The 14,578-nt window shown below is 44.4% G+C and overlaps 1 protein-coding gene across 2 annotated transcripts in view; it reads right to left on the bottom strand.

Moving 5' to 3' along the window:
• Nucleotides 1-14,578, bottom strand: part of NDRG3 (NDRG family member 3) — a 68,913-nt gene that overhangs the window by 34,313 nt on the left and 20,022 nt on the right. For both annotated transcript variants that reach the window (XM_059827327.1, XM_059827328.1), the window contains exon 2: nucleotides 1,805-1,910. In XM_059827327.1, coding sequence (XP_059683310.1) covers nucleotides 1,805-1,861 — 57 coding nt within the window. In that variant the 5' untranslated portion in view covers nucleotides 1,862-1,910. The remainder of the gene's footprint in view (nucleotides 1-1,804; nucleotides 1,911-14,578) is intronic.

Genomic DNA, 14,578 nt, shown 5'->3' with positions numbered 1-14,578 from the left:
TCTTCTCCCAAGGGACAAGTGATAGGACAAGAGGAAATGGCCTCAGGTTGCGCCAGGGGAGGTTCAGGCTGGATATTAGGAAATATTTCTTTCCTGAGAGAGTGGTGAGACACTGGAACAGGCTGCCCAGGGAAGTAGTGGAGTCACCATCCCTGGAGGTATTCAAGGAATGTGTGGACGAGGCACAGTGGGACATGGTTTAATGGGCATGGTGGGGTTGGCTGATGGTTGGACTTGATGATCTTACAGGTCTTTTCCAACCTTAGTGATTCTGTGAAATATCACTTTGTATGTGCCCTTCTGTATGCTGGTTAACACCACTAGGCTGTTTAGGTAAGCACGCTGCATTTAAACCAGAACTGTCCCAGCTATTAGCTAAGAGAAGTCGCTGTGCAGATGACACCACAGCAGGGACCTGATGGGACTGATCAGGCAATACTTGACAGTGAGGCTGAAAACTTGTAAAGTGAAAAACACTTTGTTCTGGCATGCTTCAATACCTCCCCTACTTAGGTCAGCTCACTGAAGCAAGGGAAATCTACCCTTCTGAACTCAAACACGGAAAATCCTAGAATCATGAGCAAGAGCTGGGGCACTGCATTTAGGAAGCTTGTCTTCTGTAAGCGTTTATGTCTCATTTTGAAGTCATAAACTGTTTTCAAGGCCTTTCTGTATTTTTATCTGCTGGTCTACACTGATTTTGTTCTTCCAAGGCTCACCTTCCCTGGAAACATTTTAAAAAGTTATGTTTAAGCTATGGTGGAAGCCAACAGTCAGCACTAGACTGTAAGAATAGGCAGCTGGACTGCAAATTTCAGCTGAATTTTTAGATTTTACAGATACTAAACAGATATGCTAGCACACTGCAGAAATAAGCAAAAACTAAGCAGCACAGACTAAAACAGCAGAATTTCAGAGATTTCAGCCATTTTTGGTGGGAGTCTGCACTAGACAGCGCAGTCTTCCGCAAGCAAAGTACCATATACCTTTGGCAGCACAAGCTAGTTCTTGATGTCAGCCATTTAACAGCAAAGCATTGGGAATTGCTTCACATAGCATCAAACTTGGCTGTTAGGTATGGAAAGTGACCACACTGCATTGCTCATAACCACAATTTGCAGATGCAAGATTCTAGATCTTGTTAGGATGGCCCATAATGACTTAAGCACTCAGAGCAACAGTTCGTGGCAGAATTCAGTGCGGCTAGGGCTAGCTCAGATGGCCCTCCTCCAGCCCACAGAAGACAGAGTGAAAGCCTTAAACAGCTGCTGCAATACAATAATTTTCCAAAGTTTCAGTATTGCATGAATCTGGACTGCTCTAGCTAGGCTCTGCAGATATTAAAAGAAAATGGCTCTCCATTACTGAATCCAGGGAGACAGGGTTGTTTTGGGGGTCAAAATGCAAAAGGATAATTTAAGACAAAACATTTTAATCAAAAAAGTAAAAAAAAAAAAAATGGGATACAATCCAAGGTTTCTCTAACAAGCATGAACTTATTAGAGGTCCGCCAGATCAGGAATGGTATCACCTTTCTGATTTCTGTCCTGCCTTTGTAAATCCTCAGTAGAGGCATGACGTGCTGTTTGGCTGGGACTCCAAACTTACCTGAACTGTGGTGGTCCGTCTTTCCCTGAGATTTTGGAAGAGTATATGGTGGTGGATTATCAGAGTGGGGAAGCATTTACTGTTTTTCAGTACTTAAAGTACTTCAAGCTGTAAATAGCTTCTGGCAATCAGGGCTCCTTGCCAGACAAAGTCAGCCAGAGTACACCTGAGAGAGCAAAGGAACAGCTATCCTCACCTTATCATTCAGGAGTGGTTTGATCTCTGTCAACTGAACATCCTGCAGTTCATCCATGGTGCTGTAAGTGGAGCCAATTAAACCTCAGAGCAGCAAATGGGTGGTTCTGAAACAAAGGCATATTGTTAGAAACTGTTTTACAAGAGATGCTAGCCAAAGAAAGCTTTAACATCTTTCATTAGACCTGTATATGCTCAAACTGAAGCCTGAAAGTCCGAAAGAAGCTGTTTCTCGGTGCAACAGAGCACCTGTAACTGCAGCAGGCAAACAGCCATGCTTGCAGTGAGTGTGTCAGTTATGTTACTCCTTGTCCTGCACATTGCCTTGCCCATTGAAAGCTGTCCCTGAAAGCTCAGGCCTTTCTACTCGGAAAGTCTGGACCCACTTCCATGCACTGCTGGTACTTCAGCCATAGTCTGCCTGGAAATGAACTGGAAATGTCTGGATCAGCAAAGTGAAAAACTGTGTTCAATACGTGGGAATACCGACATCTCACTGCCACGCCTGACACACCTTAACCCCAGCATCCAGCCACTAAAGACAGGGCTATGCCTGTAACCCACGAGATGTGCAGCCAACACTGCATTTTCACATGGGAGACAGAGGTGTGGAGATCCAAGTACCTAGCTGGCAGAACATAAGACAGCCCAGAAGCCAAGGCAGCCCTTGTTTTATGAGGTTGGATATAAAAATGGCTCCCAGATAGTCCTGGTCCAGTGGAACACGTGCAGGATATCACTGTTAATTGTGTAGCCCAAACAACCATTCTCCATCAGGTGGTGCAGAGTCATCAAAGGAAAGAAAAAAATGTCATTGACAGTATGTGAAGTTGTCGTATGTCTATGGGAAATTACTGCTGCCACAGAGTCAGGGAAGAAATCTTCTGATATAAATACAACAATGAGGATGGAGGAAAAATATGGCAGAGTTTACTAGTGATTTAATTTTTATTCTAGAGGCTCTGTTTCTAGACAGGAAAATTTCTAGAGGAGGCAGTTGCAGCAATATGAAGAGGGCTCTGGCAACAGGAGAGGATCATGCCTGATGGTGCAGATTATTTGGTTGTTCAGGAAAACTATACATGTTACTGTAGATGAAATAAAAGAAGTCACGGACATAAGTAGGGACAGGACCTAAGTAGGGACCGGAATAGGCCTGTGGTGGGCTTCCTGGGCATTAGCTGTGTGTGCTAGAAAAACTCTCAAATACTGTCACAAATCAAATTCTTTGTCCAAGATAATATTCTGCTGCTAACTATGGAAGAAAAAAAAGTGGAAAAAGAGTACTGCAACTGTGTTTCTCCAGCCACCTGAATTCCATACATACATGCGTTGCCTCGGGAAGGAGGGGTTCCCCTCACCCCAAATGCTGTGCAAAGCTGCACATTCTTGTCATCCCCCTTTGTGCCAGGACTAACATTGGTGTGGCTGAAGCCGGTCATAATACCTTTTCCCTCTCAAAATCAGCCATAGCAACTCCCCTGTCTTTTACTCCTTTGCTTTGGGAAACATCAAATTATTCTTCTTTTTCAGATTTTTTTGCTTTAAAGCACATCAGTTGTGAGAATTCCAAGAAACCAGTGAATTTACAGGTAACGTCCCCCTTACCACATGATGAATTTTTATTCAGTAAGAGTCATTATATAATGCACTGCAAGCCCCAGAGGAAGAGCTAGTTCCTGTAATTCTGATAAGGCATTATGGAGACCAAAAATATTTTCTACTAAGGAATTACAACTTCCTTATACACAGGGACTGATTAAGAGCTCAACATCTACCAGGTTCTCTCTGAAACAGTATCCTGCAAGGTTACAGACACCAAAGGAGTTTCAAACAAGCCTCACAAAGCTTATCTGCAGCAGGTGACAGACAGTACTAGAACAACCACCTTATTATCTTGAGAGCTTATTCCTCTCTCACGCTCCTTTGAAAAGACACCCGCTGGACCTGATGGCAGCCAGGAAGGTGACGCTTATTCTTGGGGTCACCCAAGAGACCAAGAAGCTGTCCACTCCACCCAAAGGGATTAAAAAACTGTGCACGCACCAGACACCTTTCTCTGTGGATTTTTATACACAAGGGAGTGGTGAGTTACGCTCCTTTTGTGGTTCGCAAGTCTTAGGCTCACACACAGCATTTTTGCCTAAACCAGTCTACAGCAAAGCAGGGCATCTAACAATCGCTCTCTGCCGAGCTTTGACTGACCAAAGAACAACTCAGAGCACCAACTGCTCTGCGTTAGATGGCTCAAAGATACTTTTGCTAAAGCTTTGCAGATATTCCTCCTAGTTTCCCCTGAGCTATACAAAGAGCAACAACCCCCAGAGAGCCCTGGGATGCATCCTGCATAAACCTGCCCAGGGACATCGTTTGCTGCTGATACAAGCATGCCAGTCCGAGAAGTGTGTAAAGTCTAGAGAGAGGGAGACAGACACATTTTGTAAATCCCATGCACTACTTTTTAAATCATTTGTTATATGAGAATAAGAAAAAACTAAGTAGGTGTTCAAAGCAAGGATTATCAAATGCTCTTATCAAGCTCGATTTCATATTTGGTCTCTAGATGCAACTACAGTGCACACAATAAAAAACGTCACACTGAAGTTCATCTGATGCTGATCTTCCTGGTTCACTGTTGTTCCAAGTACTGTTTCAGAGGAAGGGAGGTCTCTAGGGGCTAAGGCAACAAACTGCTGCATCATACCTGCACTGCGTGTTGCTCCTTTGTTAAAGCAAGCTGGGCAGCAACAAGAAAGGCTGCTGTTTCGGATGCGGCACTCAGAATTAGGTGAAACTTCCTTGAGAGAGAAGAGGCCACCTTCTGTAACACCAACTGGGCTCGTGTAGCTAGGAAAACTTCTGTAGGGAAGCATGCAGGCAGAGTAAGAGACATGCTCTGCAATGAGGCTGCCGCACAGTCAGCCTGGGAGACTCTTCGGCTTGGAGCAGACTCTCACCCAGGCTGCAGGAGCGAGAGCAGGACCTCCAAAGGAGCCAAAGGGGACTGAATGCTGAGGTGAGCCAGGAAGCCACTAAAAATCGCTGAACCGAGAGCAAAATCAGACAGAAAGATTAAACCTGCATAGCTACAAATGGCCAGATGGTAGATTTCTTTTCTAAACCTTTTGATTCTAATCTGCTCATCCAGCAAACCTCATTTTTTTTTGCTTTCCTAGAAACTCAAAGCTTTTAGAAGGTTTTTTTTGAAGGAAAAGGTACAGGGGGTCCCCATCACTGCTTGCAAGTAGCTTTTTTTAGATTGCTGAACCAGCTCTTTCCAATCCACTCACTTGTGAACTCTCTGGAAAATGGCTGTCACAGCTGCAGGGCTTCATTTCAATCCATTCAGAGGATATTCTGTAGGCAGATGCAAGCACTTTTCTCTTCCCAAGGTCTTAGCAAGCTGAACGGGATTGCCCTGGACCGAATCTGGGTAGCTTGTTGTTACAGTACGAGATCTGACTCGCCTTACATGATTATTCACCACAACTTCACTTGAGCACCCTGCCATGCTAAAAGCAACATGGCTTTTCATTTGAAACGTGGCAAAGGGGCACATTTTTCCAAAAAAGGCCATAAAAATTTATCAAAAGAGAACACTGTGTAGCAGAGAAACCTGGTAAAGCACGTCTCCAAATGCAGAAGCCAAGGGAAGGGTTGGGTATTGGTGACCTTGGCTATCCTCTGCTCCAACCACGTTAAAGAGTCCTTGTAAAACATCTGCAGACATGTCTGCCCAGGAAACTATCAATTCTCTCCCTCCACTCCTCCTGTTATTTAAAGAAACAAACGTGTCATTTCATAAGCTGAAAGCAAGTCTAAAATACCACAACAAAGCAGCATAAATATTCATAGCACTCAGAAGAGCGCTGTAGAAGACAGGCTACTGGCAAAGCAAAAGGTTTGCCTGGAATGATCCATGTATAAATCATACATTTTTCTATAAATGTTCCAATACCACCTGCTTTGCAAGTATTCTTCTTACTTCCATTTATATATGACTATAAATACACTCAAATACCCCAATTTAAACCATCCATCCCTTTCCAAAGGCTTCCCGAAGGCTGGAGTAGACTCTATGCTCTTTGAAAACCAGTAAGACAAGAATCGAGGAAAGACATTTGGTGAATCATTAGCACAGAGACTAGAAATCAGGGTAGGACACAGAAGGCTGCAAAAAAACCCAAGGCAGGTGAGCCTCAGAAAGAAACCATCCAGCTATAAGCAAGATCGGAAATATGTGCTCGCAAGATAAGCACCCAAGATAAGGGTGCTCTCAATTTACATGATTTTGATATACAAAAAACCAAGTTGTATTAAGGTAAGTTCAGTAAGTCAAGGGCATGAGTACTAGAGACCTGCACGCACAGAGCCAGCAGCGTCAACTGCCTGTGGGTACTTAGGCTCCGGTTTCTGTTCGGCGAAGTAGTGCCTCTCCCCACAGGGTTACAAGCTGCAAGAGTTGGATCTTGAATCCAACTCTCTGGGCACCTCCTTGAATATTCTGTTTTATTATGGAGGTGCAATCTCTCCACGCTGTTTAGGAACGCAATGCAACAAAACCTTGTATTCAGAGGCTGAAAATTCTTGTTCATTCATCTCTTGACTCATACGTCAATTTGACTACAGCTTCTAATTTGTTAACTCCATAGCCCGTTATACTCCTCCTTTGTATGTTAACCGCATTGAGGCAAAATTACGCAAGAGAGTTACCAAGCTATGCTACAAAACATGGCATTAGATGTACCTAAATACATGTTCGCTTCTTTGGCAGCCCAGCAAAGGCCAGCTGAAGAAGCCTCCTCTCTAGGGACTGACTACATTTACAGTCATGACGATCTGGGTTAGGTTTCCAAGAACTGCTCTCTGACACAGCTACCCACTGCTTACGGGATGGAAAGAAGAAATGCTGCTCCAGGGTGTGCAAAGGAGGACGGGAACAAACCCAGAATTTGGAACCAGTGCAAGAACCAAAGTAAATTCACGGGCCTCAGGTTTGCAGCTCAGGCATTTATTTAGCCATGTGTGTGGTGAGCTTTTCACTACAGCTTTTCCCTTTCTGCATAAGGGGATTCCTGCTTCATGTGCCTCCTCTGCTTCTCTCTCTCATGCACGCCGTAAGACGAGCTGCTTGTCAAGGCTCCTCAGTCTGGTCGAGCAGACCACAGTCTTGGCATATAGATCTTAAGTAAAGTAAGTTCCATTGACAGCCTTTGAGACCCTTGGGCATTCCTGTTATGTTGCTCCTCACTCCTTTGTAAGCCTCTTGACAGCAGCGTGCTTCCTAACCACCTGCACAGGCTACTCTGTTTTCTATCCTGAAATGCTGGCTGACGTGGTAAACTTCCAGCAAAACAGGCAAAGGGTCCAAATTCACTTTCAAAATATTTTCCTAGGTTAGTCACTTTGTGTTCCAGCTCATATATTTTTGGGAATGCACCACATGGCGCTCCACCTCCAAGACAAACTGCGAGCGTGCAGAGAGAAATTGCATGCTGCTTAACTAGCACAGTGCCAGCTACTGCACACCAGCGACAGCAGCTTCGTAACACAAGCATGCTTTTACCTCCTTTAAATCTGGGCTACACCCAGGACAGAAATGCCAGCTGCTAAATCCACTTTCTAAGGAGTTTAAATGAGACCTACATTTAACAATGGTTTCGTAAGGAAAAGGTCTGTGCCCATCTTTCCATTAGTTTTGGAGAAAGAGTCCAATTCTCATTACAAGAAGCGTCACACTGCCATGTGTGGAACTGAGCTCAGCCAGCAGGACGTCATCCTTAGTCATCATTTGAATTAACAGGCATCGACTATAGGGCTGATTAAGCAAGAATGCAAGAAAAATTTCAAGTCTTCAAATCGTTTTGCGTTACCTGGACCAGTGCCCATGAAAACACTGAACCATGCTGAGCTCCCCTATACTGTACAGTCCAAGAAGTTTTAGAGTGGGGACATCCAGGATATAAACAGAATCACAGAATCACTAAGGTTGGAAAAGACCTGTAAGATCATCAAGTCCAACCTAAAAAAAAAAAAACAAACAAACAACCTGGAACAAGAAATTTCTCCTATGAAAACGATGCAAATTAATGTCTCCGAAAGAGCCTTTTCTGGTCATGGTATCTCTTTCAAATAGCTTTGCAGCACTTCCCTTAATAAGCTGTTCTCCCCACTGCAAATGAAATAGGCAGCGGCTGTTATTACCAATTACGTTATTCACGTGGTTTTTCCACGTCCCTTTCTTGCCCAGTGACCACTCTAAAGCAACACCTGCATTACCCAGCGTCAGCAGCTCACGCAGCTCCAACTAAACCATAGAGCCATTTTTATCAGTTCTATAGTGAAGGACATGTTCAAACAGATCTGTTCAAAGATGCTTTCCCCTCTACTGAGCCACCTGCTTCCACAATCCACATAGTTCAGGAGGTCCCACCCAGGTATGGGTGAGGGCTCTTGAAGGCTTCAGCTGGACATTTGCCCTGACCGAAACATTCGTAGCTTCTTCGTCAGCACTGCCTGCCACCACCGCAGCTTCTCCCCATGCCATCTCCTCTATCCATCCCGCGACAACACCTTCAAGCTCTCACCCACACAGAGGCAGCGTATGCAGCTGAACTCAATTGCTCTGCATGCACACATCCTCCGACCTGACACAAGGCACACAGGGAAATCGGTCTCTTCAGCAGCAGCTTACTCTTAAGCAGCTTATGATTAAACCTGGCTGCTTTCCACCAGATCCTTCAGTTCCCTTTGCAGTTTTATTTTCAAGCTTCTTTCTGCTTTGTTTCAACTATGCTTCCTACTAATTGACTGTGCGTTTTTACATTTTAAGTGAAAAAAATTAATCAAATGCAAATATCACAGAATCACTAAGGTTGGAAAAGACCTGTAAGATCATCAAGTCCAACCACCAACCCAACCCCACCATGCCCACTAAACCATGTCCTGCAGTGCCATGTCCACACGCTCCTTGAACACCTCCAGTGATGGTGACTCCACCACCTCCCTGGGCAGCTTATTGCAGTGTCTCACCACTCTCTCGGGAAAAAAATTTTTCCTAATATCCAGCCTGAACCTCCCTTAGTGCAACTTGAGGCTGTTTCCTCTTGTCCTATCACTTGTCACTTGGGAGAAGAGACCAACACCCACCTCACCACAACCCCCTTTCAGGCAGTTGTAGAGAGCGATGAGGTCTCCCCTCAGCCTTCTCTTCTCCAGACTGAACACCCCCAGCTCCCTCAGCCGCTCCTCATCAGACTTGTGCTCCAGACCCCTCACCAGCTCCGTCGCCCTTCTCTGGACACGCTCCAGCACCTCAATGTCCTTCTTGGAGTGAGGGGCCCAAAACTGAACACAGCATTTGAGGTGCGGCCTCACCAGTGCTGAGTACAGGGGCACGATCCCCTCCCTGCTCCTGCTGGCCACACCATTTCTGATACAGGCCAGGATGCCGTTGGCCTTCTTGGCCACCTGGGCACACTGCTGGCTCATATTCAGTCGGCTGTCGACCTGCACCCCCAGGTCCTTTTCTGCGGGGCAGCTTTCCAGCCACTCGTCCCCAAGCCTGTAGCGTTGCCTGGGGTTGTTGTGACCCAAGTGCAGGACCCGGCACTTGGCCTTGTTGAACCTCATATAATTGGCCTCAGCCCATCGATCCAGCCTGTCCAGATCCCTCTGCAGAGCCTTTAACCCTCAAGCAGATCAACTCTCCCGCCCAACTTGGTGTCATCTGCAAACTTGCTGAGGGATCACCCGATTCCCTCATCCAGATTATCGATAAATATATTAAACAAGACCAGGCCCAAAACTGAGCCCTGGGGGACTCTGTTTCTGACCAGCTGCCAACTGGATTTCACTCCATTCACCATTCCAGAGCAAGACAGATTGGAAATCTGTTTATATGAGATTTAAACAATGATTTTTATCATCAAGCAGCGCATTTCAATTTATTGAAATTTAATGCTGATTTTGCATTTTATTTATCTTACTGAAAAAGCTGCATTTTCACTGGCTACCAAACACTAAATTGCATTGATAAATATAGCCTTTACACCCAACTGAGCCTTCTTGCTGTGTGGGAGGAACCACCATTTAAGTTATGGTATAGCTAAACAAACATTTAGTCAGATCTCAGTTTTCATATTTTGTAATGCAATTGTGATTGAACTTTTTTAACTCGTTTCTGTGAAGTGCTATTGGGATGGAAGAAAAATATTCAGATCAAATGCATTAAGAAAAGTTTGTAGAGTCACTTTCATTTCAAAAATAAAACTACCTTAAACTTTTTGTTCGCTCACATATATAAATTGTACAACCTAAAACTGATGTAGTAACATATATTTAGCAGTGAAGGAATCACAGCAAGTAGTTTTGGTCACATCTCTTGCACATGCAGTGTTAACATAGTGCAGCCTGGGTAAACCTAGCTTAATGCGGGTATAGAAATCATCACAGACATGTGCAAAGCTCAGGAAGAACGAATATATTCTGCTCCTCAGCAGCTAAGAAAACACAACTGCTTCTGGTATCAGCTCATTCAGGTAACTAACACCCTTTCATTGCACTGTGTATGTATGTACGTCTAAATCACTTCCAGTGATGTCTTCCTAGAGCAAAACCAAACTTTTCTTCTTACTTCAGTCAAACTTGAGTAAATGGATTTTGGCCATCAGAAAATAGTATACTTGCAGTCAAAAGCTGATCAAACATTTCAACATCTCCAATTCTAAGTTATGCACCAGACACAGGAGAGACCTTTTAAGCTGTATCATGGCAAATACATATTGTTTAGTATTAATTACATCTGTCGAATGTAAGAACGCAGATGTACACAGATTTAACTCTCAGGATGCAGTTTCACTGTTTTAATCTGCTCTAACTGCAGACCGCTTGCAAAAGGGGCATTCACAGGATTGACGTAAATTTTAAGAACGCATATAGACTGTATAAAAAACAAATTGCTAAAATTAGATTTTTATGATATGCTTTTTTCCCTTTCTTCTTCATTAATTAAATGCATCTTTCCCTTACCCATGTAGCACTGCTCCTTGGAGCTTCCCAGAACAAGCTCTTTCACTTTGGCTTATTGCCCATCCCGCATCATCTGAAGGAGAATCTCTTCTCAAGTATCAGTGTCATTACTTCAAAACCATCACAACTGCTGTACTGCTGTCACTTTCATCACATCCAGTCTGTGAATTAACCTCCAAGCAGAAAACATCCTTGTGTGTGTCAGGCTGAATTTTATGCCCCTTCTCAGGCAGCTGGCCAGCGCAGGAGAGGCAACTCAAATTAACACAGTTAAAACCAGTTACGGATATAGGGCAACTCAGAATCAATTCAAGATGTAATTTCATTATTCATTAAATATAATTGTGGGTTGCTGCCAAAAGGGATGCTCCTGTCCTCCCTCCCTATGCCAGCCAGAAATCCCTTCCTCTCCTTCCCTTGCACCAGGTCGATGATTACGCGGTAATGTGGCAAGTCAGATCTGCTTACTGCCTCCTCAATTGTTTCCTCTGGGACTAGTTTTCACTTGGATCAGTGAACTGACGGAGGAAAATGCTCCTTCAGCTCCTTGTGTACCACCTTTTTTCTAAGTCTGTCAAGTATAAAGACCTTGCTTTGAGATTTGAGTGTAAGAAACTGGTTTTATTGGCAGTGTTAGCTCTTCAGTTGAATCATGGAGCAGGTGAAGTACGTGCTCACAACACTGCCGGATGATATGCAGGGGCTTGCACTTAGCTTCAAGATATGCTAATTCTAATCAATTTAGATAAAGCGTATACAGACTGTAAGACAGAACTCAGTTTGCTAATCTGAGTTGCCTTGTTGTAGGGTATTATTTCAGGATACAGAGGAGCTAAAGGTTCACCTCATAGCCTCTGAAAAGGAACATCAGACCTTCCAGCTCTCTTCTCTGCCCTGCCCTCTGTCCCCTTGCAGTCACGACCCAAACCCTGCGTTAAGCAGTGTCTGGCATGCCTGACAGCAACGTGAGCAGATTTAATGCTGACTTTTTGCCAGGCTAGCTTTCTGCTGTTTTAGTGAACTGAATGAGCCTATCTGACATTCGCATGAATATCAGAACCAGCTCAGGCAATAAAGACCAGACATGTAATGAGCTCTGGAGTCAGCTCCAAATCCTGCAGTCCAAGTTAAGGATCAGGTACAACATGTGAAGTAGGCAAATATACAAATAAAGTAGTTAACTCACTGCAGTCTTCATGATACAAGTAACCAGGGCTATAAATTAACATTTAGCATGCACCAGCATAGGCATTCATGTTACAAGTTTCTGAAATGGATAGAAGCCCTTTGATATAACAGGTAATAATGTCTTATTTCAGAGAGGGTGGAACAGATACGGGATGCAGCAATTCGCCACATTTTCTTCCAGCCATTGTGAGCATCCACCCTTACAAGTAACGGGAGCAGTTTTTAAACGGCTGCATGAATACAACAGAGACATAGGATGGAAAACACCAACTGCTTCAGCAGTAAATCCAGACTGTTCAGCATGCCCGAGGCTCCCTGCAAGGTACATCTTCCCAGGTACAGAGACGTTAACGCCACAGAGTGCACTGGGATGTACTTGTGTCCGACCCTGGCCCTTCCCTCAAGTGACACTGGGCACACAAGGGCTCCATGTGACCTGTTTCTCGGAAGCAAACTGAAGCAGGGCCTGTTACAGTTGCTCTTTTAGGAAGCATTATCCTGTAGAATAGGTTACACTGGAATGATCCTTTGAAGGATACTAGTGGAATACCTGCTTTTCAATAGAAAACACAATACAACTAGGCTAAATGCTGTAATGTGACAGAAAGCCAGTAAATCTGGCTCACAGACACTCGATTTCAAGAAAAGAAACTACATAAAAAACAAGGCAACTTGTCAAAACAAAATTTAAAGAAATAGAAAAAGCAACAAAAAGAAGGAATCCTACAAGGACCCTGGAAACTGTTAAAAATGCTGCATGGGAAGCCCAGGTAATCTGTGTGCTACTATGCAAGCATAAAGACAGAGCGACCTTATATACAAACCCTGCATGACTCAATAGCAAGTTTAAGCAGGTCATCATCCTTGGAACAGCTGGAGTTTAAAAGAAGCAGGAACCTTGTCCAGATGAGCAAAATGGGAAATCCCATAAAGCACAGCAAACCAAATGCAAATGGGAAGCTAAGAGGACTAGAAGAAAGAAAGAGTTTGAATGGTCCCTTGGCAAACAATGCTCAAACTGATAGTTCGTCTTACTTGTTTACTTGCTAACTGTGTTACTCAAATGTGTCACAACCAGGAAGCCAGCTACAGAGTGGATGAGACCACACGACCACCATGACGTACAAGGGGCACTGTGGAGTGGCAGGCACCCAGCAAATAGGTGGCATCAGCCATCACTTCCAAAGCTGCCAGGGAAATCCCACACCAGCATGTTCCGTGGTGCAGACAGAGCACAGGAGTTAGAGCACCCACAGAAACATCAGGTGGTTCAGTACTCGTGAAAATGTTTGGAAGTTGTAACTCATTGAAGAGTATAATTTAAAACCACATTTTTATTCTTGATGTATTTGTAAAACTTGGGGGTGGCAGATTTTTTTCCTAAGGCACAGGTTTGCTTTCTGCTGTTTTAGTGAGTTGAAGCAGCTCACCCTGCGATCATAGGAGCAATGGAGCCAGTGCGATGATGGGAGTGAGGAGAAAGGAGAGGGGGATATGACCCACCATTTAGGAGAACTATTAAGCTGAAATATTCAAGGTTATGGAGGTAAATAATTTCAGGAGATTCAAAAAAATGGTTTGATATGTTCAGGGGACCATAAACAGACACTAGATGGGGAAAAATAATAAAATTGATATATCCTCCAGTATCCATAGCCCAATCTTTGTGGATCCTGGGAGACCAACAGGGAAAAGCAGCAGAAAACTGCCCAGCTCACAGCCTCTCCCTAAACAGCTTCCCCCAATGCCACTGTTGGAGAATTGGAAGACCAGATGCACTGCTGGGAAGGCCAAACAGCGCCTCTCTTATGCCCGTCTTTATCTAACACACTTTACATGAAGCCCTTACCACGTGTTTCTCTACACGCTGAAACAAGCAAGTACCAGAGAAGCTCCCCGACGCAGCCTGGGGCGCTCAGCCTGTGAGGAAGCTATAGAATTACCTGCCCACCAGCACCAAAGTGGTTTTGCCTGGGCCTGGATTTAGCCAGTTACTCTTCAGTTGTGAAATAGCATCACCTGGGCAGGGAGCCACCACCCTGTAACCCCCTGACCATATACAGTAAGCTGGCAGTTTTTGGACAGCTGAGTCCCTCCCTATCACGACATTAAGTCACCTCGTGGTGAAATGCAGAGGTGGGAGAGATGTGTTTCACCATCAGCTGTATTAAAAGGAGGCCAAGAGTCCCAAACCAGATGCCTGCCCTCCCTCCCTCGCCAGTAAAACCCATCTATCAATGACACAAATTATTTAAATCCTCTGTCCAGGAGCAGAATCATGCCACACCAGGCCTGGGATATCATCAGGTATGCCAACCTTTGAGTAAATTCTGCAAGTTTGATGACAAACGGGGTGCTTGAATCTGGGTGGCAGCTGCCTAGAAATAATGTGTTCGTGTGGGTTTCCCTCGGTGTTGGTCAGACTATCAGACAAGAGCGAACAAAGAAAGAAAAATTATTTTCCTGCAAAATGCATTAACTATTTCAGGAACGACATCAGTTGCTCCTGAGGTTTCAGCAGCAGAATGGGCTCAGTCTATCTCAGATGTCCCCGCTT

Source organism: Gavia stellata, chromosome 20 (assembly GCF_030936135.1).
Source record: "Gavia stellata isolate bGavSte3 chromosome 20, bGavSte3.hap2, whole genome shotgun sequence".
Classification (NCBI taxonomy): Eukaryota; Metazoa; Chordata; class Aves; order Gaviiformes; family Gaviidae; genus Gavia; species Gavia stellata.
This window is presented reverse-complemented; position numbering and strand designations above follow the sequence as displayed.